This window comes from Gastrolobium bilobum, unplaced genomic scaffold (assembly GCF_033153095.1).
Source record: "Gastrolobium bilobum isolate Gb01-03AN ecotype WA unplaced genomic scaffold, APGP_CSIRO_Gbil_v1 utg12541, whole genome shotgun sequence".
Lineage (NCBI taxonomy): Eukaryota > Viridiplantae > Streptophyta > Magnoliopsida > Fabales > Fabaceae > Gastrolobium > Gastrolobium bilobum.
Genome location: NW_026895295.1, coordinates 109012 through 119447, shown reverse-complemented (window position 1 = coordinate 119447; position 10436 = coordinate 109012). Strand labels below are relative to the sequence as shown.

At 33.7% G+C, this 10436-nt stretch overlaps 1 protein-coding gene across 1 annotated transcript; it reads right to left on the bottom strand.

Moving 5' to 3' along the window:
- Positions 1–933: 933 nt before the first annotated feature.
- On the bottom strand, positions 934–2112 carry LOC133304889 (uncharacterized). The gene is made up of 2 exons (XM_061504969.1): positions 1546–2112; positions 934–1365 (listed from the first exon to the last, which is right to left on the bottom strand). The coding sequence occupies exons 1-2, from the start codon at positions 2110–2112 to the stop codon at positions 934–936; spliced, it is 999 nt and encodes a 332-aa protein (XP_061360953.1).
- Between the last annotated feature and the right edge of the window lie 8324 nt (positions 2113–10436).

The window sequence follows — 10436 nt, the reverse complement described above, 5'->3', positions numbered from 1 at the left end:
TCCCCTATGGGTTAGCATAAAACCCAAGAATTTTCCTGCCGGAACTCCAAATGCACACTTTACCGGGTTCAAACGAATGGGATATTCCCTAAGCTTCTGAAATGTCTGCTCCAGATCCCGGACATGATTTGTCATATCGAATGACTTAACGATCATGTCGTCGATGTATACTTCAATATTTTTGCCGAGTTGATCCTCGAATACTTTATTCATCATCCTCTGGTATGTAGCCCTAGAGTTTTTAAGTCCAAAAGGCATTACGTTATAACAATAATTGGCCTTTTCAGCAATAAAGGTTGTCTTCTCCTGATCTTCCGGATACATTGGGATCTGGTTATAACCAGAATAAGCGTCCATGAAGGATAGCAACTGGAATCCAGTTGAGTTGTCTACTAGCTGGTCTATGTTGGGCATGGGGTAAGAATCCTTTGCGCATACTTTATTCAAATTCGTGTAGTCCATGCCGACCCTCTATTTTCCATTAGGTTTTTTCACCATAACGACATTAGCAAGCCAGGTTGTATATTGAATTTTACGAATGAACCTGGCATCCAGTAACTCCTTCACATGCTCTTCCAGGACATGTTTTCTTTCTGGTCTTAATTTTCTTTTCTTCTGTGCTACTGGCACTGATCCGGGATAAATTGCCAACTTGTGGCAGCAAAATGTTGGACCAATGTCTGGTATCTCAGATGACTTCCATGCAAAGACATATGTGTTGCTCTTGAGAAACTGAGTTAATTCCTCCTTGATACGGGGATCTATGGTCTTACCAATTCGGGTAAATTGACCGGGTTCTTCCCCCAATGCAAGGTCTTCTAACTCCCTATCCGGTTCTAGCCTGGGAATGAACTCTTCTCTCATGTCCAATTCAACCATATTTATTGGTTTATTGGAATAATGAGGAGTTTCCATTTTGCCGGCTTCATCTCCCTATCGAATCCGGGATGGACTCAAGTGTCCGCCTTCTTTTCCTTTGACTGTTTCAAAGTAGCATTCTCTGGATTCTTTTTGATCTCCATGGATGGTAATGATTTCATTCTTGCTGCACACCATCTTAATCTTTTGATGCTTTGTGGAGACTAGCATGTCCCACTTATGTAAAGTTGGTCTCCCCAGGATAACATTGTACTCAGATGGAAAGTCAGCCACTATGAATCTCACCCGTTCTGATTTGAACGCCTCTTTGGTTCCCAGGGTTAACCTGAGATCTATATAGCCTTTGGGAGGTGTATTTTTTCCATTAAAGGCTATCAAGGTTGTCTTGCAGGGTTTGAGGTCTTCTTCATCCAGGTTCATCTTTTTGAAGGTGTCCCACAATATAATGTCGGCACTGCTTCCTGCATCTACGAAGATCTTTTTAACCTGGAAATTCACCAGGGTGCCAGTGATGACCACCCATCAACATGCCCTGGAAAAACGCCTTGCATATCTTCCTTCGTGAAGTAAAGTAGAGGGGGGGTCTGGCTTACTGGGATCCTCCTTGAACTTGGGATGATCCCTGATTAAAAGCACTTTTTTTAAAAACTTTCGTCTAGCACTTACTGTATCTCCCCCTCCACCAAGAGCTCCACTGATCACGTTGCAATCAAACTCAGCTTCTGGGAATTCGTCATTATTAGAATCATCTTTCTGGTTCCTATCTTCTTTCCTTTTCTTTTCAGTCACCAGACTCTTGCTTCTCTTCCGGTTTCCAGATTTTCTCTTATTGTTTCTGGAACCCTGACACTTAATAACGTATTGGTATAGTTTCCCTTCTCTGACTAATTTCTCCACATCATCTCTGAGATCCCAGCACTGATCAATGTTATGCCTTGGTCCATCATGGAAGGTGCAGTATTTGAACTTATCCAAACCTCCTCTATCAAATATGGGTCGGGGTCTATCTACTTTTTTCATCTCCATCATTACCACCTCCCTCCAAATTTGAGAGCGTGAGGCATTTAGCGGTGTGTATTTCTCATACCTTCCAACCCGGTCTCTATCATCCAGGATTCTTCCTCGGGAGTCTTTCTTTTTATTATCGGCTTTCTCATTTTCTCTTGGGGTCGAGCTCCTCCTTCTCGGGCTCATCCTTTTACCTTCTTCAGAATGCACATTTGCTATCTCCATTTGTTTGAGTTCCAGGTACTTTTTTGACTGAGTCCTAAATTTCTCCAATGTCCTCATATGGTCCTTATAAATTGATTTGGCCTGTCTAGATCATCCATCCAGGCCAGCCATAATGAGGTGGACGTGGATATTTTCTTACAAAATGTAACACCCCGTGTATACCCGGTAATGTTATCATGCTATCGTATTAAGCTGCGCTTAATTAAAAACGCGGAATATCTTTTTCTTATATTTTTCGGAGCACCTTTCCGGTACGCGTTTTTCATAGCCAGTACCAGTTTCGGGCACCAGTTCTCATTATTTTAACTTGAAACTCGTTTTACAAGTCATATATATTATTATAGGAATTATCATGCACTTATAATAATTTTCCGGGATACTTTTTCAGTACGCATTTATACCGACTAGCAGAACCGGTATCTGCACTTTTCTTCCGAAAAGCGACTTTCAGCATTCTTAATCACTTATCATAATTATTAAAGCAATTATGGAATCATTTCCTAATTTAACATAATTAATTGATTAATTTCCTTAATTAACGGTGCGGGTTCTTACACAAACCCTGCACCTGCAAAGCCGCATCTTTAAACCAGTTGAGATACCTCTGGAGAGTTTTTCCGCGTTGCTATCGTATCTTCCCAAGTGCGAACTCGGATTTTGGATTTTTTTGCTTGTTGCAAAATTCAGAATGAACTTCTCTCCAAATTCTTCGATAGATCCAATAGAGTTAGCAGGTAAAGTCGAGAACCATGCCTGCGCAGCTCCAGTCAAAGTCGAGATCCAATGGACTGGTATGTTGATCTTGAATCTGGTGCCCTCTCCAAGGTATCTATAGAAGAGATACTGTAAGAACCTGCACCGTTAATTAAGAAAATTAAGTAATTAATTATTTTAAATTAAGAAATAATTCCATAATTGACCCTAATAATTATTATGAGGCTCTAATAATTATACTAAGTGAGTAAGAATGCTGAAAGTCGCTTTTCGGAAGAAAAGTGCAGATACCGGTTCTGCTAGTCGGTATAAATGCGTACCGAAAAAGTATCCCGGAAAATTATAACAAGTGCAAGATAAATACTAGAATAATATGTAGGACTTTTAAACGAGTTTCAAGTCAAAATAATGAGAACTGGTGCCGGAAACTGGTACTGGCTATGAAAAGCGCGTACCAGAAAGGTGCTCCGAAAATTATAAGAAAAATATGATAATTCTTGTAAAATTGAGTAGGTTAAGAATCCAAAGTTTGGGATTAAAATGCTAAGTGTAGCAATTAAAGTTAATACAGTGTGTTTTAAGCTTAAGTGGCTATATAAATGAAAGTTGCACCCAACCCTAGGAGGATTCTGATGTTTGTGCGTGAGTTGGTGGCTGGTCAAGGGTGTGTTCACTGTTCCATTTCTTGTTCTTCATCTCTTGTGACCAAACCACCATTTTATCTTGATTTTCCTTCTCTTTGACATTGCAAACACTTGGGAGGGTGCATTGTGAGGTTGGGTTACAGCTTTTGCTGAGAGGAGGGTGTTTCTAGAGTGTTTTTTGGTTCTGACTTTGGGTTGTTGAGAGGGTGTGGACCTTTGGCTTGGCATTGGTGGTGTCAAGGAGCCATCTTTTGGTGCAAGAATCAACCTTTGGTGTGGCATTTTCGTGCACCTTCTTGGTCTGCATTGTTGGAGCTGTTTGGAGAGCTCCATGAGCCTTTGCTTTCCTGTTTTGTACCTTTGGTAAGTTGTACCAACCTTGGTCTTGAGTTTTGTTGCTTAAAGAAGAAGTCTTGGCATGTTAAGGGGTTAAACAAGTAACCAACTGTCATATGAACATAAATGAACCTTAAGATGCATGTTTAAGCTTCTGGAAGTGTTAATCCCCCACTCTTCTTTAGTAGGATTAAGATCCTTTATCAAATCATATTGGGAAAACATAATGAAGCTTATTGGTAATATTGGCATAAATTATAATTTAGATGGTGCCAAATTAGAATTTTTACTTTAGTTAATTATAATTAGTTATATAATAAGTAAAAAAAAAACTGAGTGTCCTTAACGCCATGTTTTGAAATCTAATCTGTGTTTAAAATCATATAAAATTATATAAAATCATATAAATCTAATCTGTAACGCCATGTTAAGACTGACTCTTCTAATCCGTGTTTCGTATCAGATACCGCAAACCAAGTCGCCTTAACGCCATGGACGACCGAAAACTAGTCGTGTGATCTTTTTATATACATATATGAATGTAATTTTTGTGATTTTTATGAATATTTTCATGTTATATTTGATAACATTATTTCATGTGATGTTAATGAAAGCTTATTTCATGTGATGATAATGAAAATTGATTTCATGTGGTCTTTGTGAATAACTTTTTTTATTTTTTATATTTTAATTTGATTTGGGCCTACAAACTTTAGTTTGCAACTTGGTAGGCCTTACAAGTCGTATTCGATTTTTTTAGTTTTTTTATAATATGGCATGCCATAAATCAAGTATTTAATAGGCTAAAATGTTAGTATAGGTTCCAAATATTTTACATAGGCTTAGGCTATTGTTCTGTCTTAGAGACAGAGATGTCCAGTCCAATGGACTGGTATATTGGTCTTGGATCTAGTGCCCTCTCCAAGGTATCTATAGAAGAGATACCATTGAGTCAAGCAGATCGCTGTGCACAGAATACTATTAACGGGTTAGCCAATGGGGTGTGAGTGCACACAGTGACAGCATAATAGTAAGAGAGAGAACATAACATGCCTTTAGGGTTTATCTTGTATTTATAGAGGTTACCTGTGGGTAGTGTGGATGGGCCTTTAGTGCCTCTAATAGAGGCTCAGACCTACTTGCTATGTTGTCGTATTAGGATTAGTATCCTTGATGGATATTTATCCATGATTATATTAGATTTACATCTTAGATAGCCTCTTATTGGGCCTATCATTCTACGGGTCCTTTATATGGGTCCATAACAGCTATCAAAGCCAAAGTTTGGCTTAACTTGGCCCATTTATGCCCCTAGCCGTGACCTGTGAAGAACATTAACATAGAGGGACAACAAACTTCACAATTAAAAAGAAATATGGAATAATCAACGACAAATGTCTAAAATCATTTAAATGACATTGGATCCACATAAATCATTTAATTAGTGTTTAGATATTTTAAAAATTTTAAAAATACAAAAAAAGAAGAAGTTGTTAATGGATATGTATAAGAAATTTTCATACTCCATATATATACATATATCTTCATTGATTTTTCTCTTTAACAGTTTCCACTAATTAATAACCAAAATTCACATTCTTGTTGTGAAATAACATACAAATAACACCAGTAAACAATTCAATTCCATTACCAATAGCAACTATAGCTCTACATTAAAATAATTTTTTTTTTTAAATGTTAAACGTAAAACAACACTCCATTTTTTCAAAAGAAATAAAATCAATAACTACAACCACACAAAAAAAAAGTTGTTAATAAAATAAAGGGGCGTGAATTTCACTCATGTTAGAAACACCCAATAAACAATTATGGTCAGCAAAGACAAAGAATTTCACTTTTATAAGGTTCAAAAATATAAATCAATTTTTTTGGCCAACGGACAATATAATTACCAATGCATATTCCAATAACAGGTATCTATAAAATCTTGAAGAAAGGAACGAAACATCATGCCTTGTCGTAGAATGGCTGAGTTCCGGGTGGTGAGTGCGAATAAGAAAAAAAGGTTAGAAGAAAACCTCAATTGGAAAAAGATGAAAGAAGAAGAAGAAAGAAATTTGTTATCTAGTCATACACGGAAAGCAGCTCCTTATCTTCATATGTTACCACTGTTACAATTTTAGCTAGGGCCAACTTACAAATTTACCTAGGCCCAATTATAATTACTTATTTAATTATATACACAAAGGAAAGTTCTCATATTTGGGAATTAGGTTTTTGACTATTCTTTGTGAGCAATAACCCAAAGCACAATAGTTCAATGGACCTTCATATTCTATAATTATAGTCCTATTATTCATTAGGTTTCATGATTATTACTTTCAAAGGTTAAGTGTTTGTTCTTTTAAAGGACACAATTTGTGTCCTTTTAGTTTTTAACACTATGTCTTACCGTTAAGACATAGTTATAACATAAAAAATAATTTTTTTCTCTCTCCACGTCAGCTGAAGTGACTAAGGAAATAGAAAAAAAATAATTTTTCATATTATAACTATGTTTTACAGATAAGATATAGTGTCAAAAATTAAAAGGATACAACCTTGTGTCCTTTAAAAGGACAAACCATTTTTCTTATTTTTAAATGTGTTTATTTGGTTTAATTGGGCCCATACTTTGAAATAGGTCAACTAATCATTTTTGTGATTAAGTTTAGAAGTCTTTCTTTTTTAAAATAATAGGAGTAAGAATAAATAACATAACTGATTAGAATAAAGTAGAAAAAAATATACAGGATAAAAAATAAAAAAGGTAAAACACAAAAAAAACCATACTATACGTGTTCCTTATTATTTTAGTTAATTATAATTACTTATATTTACAACCCAAACAATTTACAAACTCTCACAACCATATCTTACAACCATATCTTAACCATATCTTACATCCAAATACTTAATTAAATAATAATTAAAAAAAATTACGCCACTGCCTCTTCTAATTCGTGTTTCGTATCATCAGATACCGCAAACTGAGTCGCCTTAACGCCATGGACGACCAAAAACCTCAACCTCAACTTTTTCATCTAACAGAACCATCTCGTCAAAATCTTTTTGCTGAGAATTAGGAACCTTCCAAGTCCTAACCACTCTGGCCATAATGCTCCACTCCTCCTCAGTAGGACTAAGATCCTTTATCAAATCATATTTGGAATACACAATGAAACTTATATCAGATAATATTGGCTGAAAGCTTTTGAGGAGAAGAAGAGAAACAAACAGAAACTGAACAAATATGACTAAATAAGATTATTACCAAACAAAAGCATATTGTTCCAAAACTCTTATTTATACACGAATAATTTGAATATTTCAATTTTTTTATCCTTTAAAAAATGTATTTACAAAGATGAAAACAATTATTAGTCCTCACAATAACTAGGGGTGTTCTCGGTCTGGATTGGATCGATTTTGGAAGCAAAAATCATCCGATCCAATCCTTTCGGTTTGATCATGTAATCATCCATTCGATTTTGATTTTTTTTAAAATCCGATCCGATCCAATCCAATTTTTTTTTGTTTGGATATGATCGATTTTCGGTTTTTTAAAAATACTAAAATTTGTTTCATTATTATTGTACAAATAACATCTTTTGTATATATTAGCTTTGTAAAAAAAATTTGAAATACAAAAACATCAGTAATCGCTAATATAGTTTTTTTTAGGCAATGAGATATGAAGCTCTACACAGATGATTTTTTTTGATGAGATGTGAATAGAATTTTTCTTGGGTTTAGTTGATGGATTAATGGGTCTTGGGTTTAGAAATTTTTGGGCTATGATTGGGGAAAGAGCCAAGTAGATAGAGGAAAATTAATATATTGAATCGGTTTGGATTGGATCGGTTTTCATCAACCAATCCGAAAATTCGATCCAATCCAATTAAAATTTGCGGTTTTTTTCGATTTTTGATTTTTCGGTTTTCGATTTATTCAGTTATCAATTTTTCGGTTCGATCATCGCGATTTGAATTGGTTTGGATCGGTTGATGAACACCCCTAACAATAACTCATGCAGAAAGTAATGGATCATTAATACATGTGTCTTCCACCATATAAGTTGAACTATTTTTCCCACCCATATTTTTGAAAATTTGATTTTTAAAAATTTTCAAAAGAAGAAACATTTCAAAAAATTTCAAGTGTAAACACAAATCTGAGAATAAAGGAGAGAGTGACACATCAACAAAGTTGCCAAAGTTTGGATGAAGATTTTATATATTAAGATAGATAGACATTATTTTATTGGGTGACTACCATAATAGTTAAAATTGAAATATTACCTAAAATTGAAAAGAAGATAAAAAAAACATAAAACAAAAAATTTTAAAGTAAAAAAATTAAAAAATATTATATATTTGATTGATCTTTTGTTGGACAATGATGTGTAATTTATTATTTTACATATAAAAATATTTGAAATTGGTATTTTTTTTTACAAGTATTTAAGTATATTTGTAGTTTTTTTAATATAAATTGTAGATTTACATATACTTACCAGGTCATGCAGTTGAACCAGTGATCCACGGGTTGAATCAGTGACCCAGTACCTCGACCGGGTCAATAATCGGGTCGAATTTAATAACATTGCCCCAAATTGGGGGAACTTTAATTTTACGAAGAAGGAGGATTTTGTAGGGTTTAGTAAAAATTCCCAATTTCTTCCCCACCTTTTTTTTAACTCCCAAACAAGGGAAGAACTTACTAAAACCCTCAATTTCCTTTCCTTCCCCTCCTAAAACCAACTCCCAAACAAAGCTAGATAGACAAACTCTTTTTCCTACTTTTAAATGTTTTTATTTGATTTAATTGGGCCCATATTTTGAAATAAGTCAACTAATTATTTTTGTGATTAAGTTTAGAAGTCTTTCTTTTTTAAAATAATAGGAGTAAGAATAAATAACATAACTGATTACAATAAAGCAGCAAAAAATAAACAGGATAAAAAATAAAAAAAGGTCAAACACAAAAAAAACCATACTATACTTGTTCCTTATTATTTTAGTTAATTATAATTAATTATATTTACAACCCAAATAATTTACAAACTCTCAGAACCATATCTTACAACTAAATACTTAATTAAATAATAAGTAAAAAAAAAGTATGTCACTGTCTCTTCTAATTCGTGTTTCGTATCAGATACCGCAAACCGAGTAGCCTTAACGCCATGGACGACCAAAAACTCAACCTCAACCTTTTCATCTAATAGAACCATCTTGTTAAAATCTTTTTGCTGAAAATTAGGAACCTTCGAAGTCCTAACCACTCTGGCCATAATCCTCCACTCCTCCTCAGTAGGACTAAGATCTTTTATCAAATCATATTTGGAATACACAATGAAACTTATATCAGATAATATTGGTTGAAAGCTTTTGAGGAGAAGAAGAGAAAGAAACAGAAACGGAACAAATATGACTAAATAAGATTATTACCAAACAAAAGCATGTTGTTCCAAAACACTTATTTATAAACGAATAATTTGAATTTTTCAATATTTTTGTCCTTTAAAAAATGTATTTCCAAAGATGAAAACAATTATTAGTCCTCACAATAACTAGGGATATTCGCGGTCTGGATTGGATCAATTTTGGAAGCAAAAATCATTCGATCCAATCCCTTCAGTTTGATAATGTAGTCATCCATTCGATTTGGATTTTTTTTTCAAATCCGATCCAATCCAATCCAATTTTTTTCGGTTTGGATTGGATCGATTTTCAGTTTTTTGAAAATCTTAAAATTTGTTTCATTATTATTGTGCAAATAACATCTTTTGTATATATTGGTTTTATAATTTTTTTTTTGAAATACAAAAACATCAGTAAACGATAATATAATTTTTTTTTTGGCAATGAGATATGCAGCACTACACAGATGAAATTTTCTTGATGAGATGTGAATAGATTTTTTCTTGGGTTTAGTTGATGGATGGGTCTTGGGATTAGAAATTTTTGGGCTATGATTGGGGAAAGGGCCAAGTAGATAGAGGAAAATTAATATATTGGATCGGTTTGGATTGGATCGGTTTTCATCAACCAATCCGAAATTCGAACCAATCCAATTAAAATTTGCGGTTTTTTTTTTATTTTCGATTTTGCGGTTTTCGGTTTTTCGGTTATCGGTTTTTCGGTTCGGTCACCGCGGTTTGAATTGGTTTAGATCAGTTGATGAACACCTCTAACAATAACCCATGCAGAAAGTAGTGGATCATTAATACATGTGTCTTCCACCATATAATTTGAACTATTTTTCCCACCCATAATTTTGAAAATTCGATTTTTAAAAATTTTCAAAAGAAGAAACATTTCAAATTTTTTCAAGTGTAAACACAAAGCAGAGAATAAAGGAGAGAGTGACACATCAACAGAGTTGCCAAAGTTTGGATGAAGATTTAATATATTAAGATAGATAGACATTATTTTATTGGGTGCCTACCATAATAGTTAAAATTGAAATTTTACCTAAAATTGAAAAGAAGATAAAAAAACATAAAACAAAAAATTTTAAAGTAAAAAAATTATAAAAAAATTATATTTTTGATTGATCTTTTGTTGGACAATGATGTGTAATTTATTATTTTCATATTAAAATATTTGAAATTGGTATATTTTT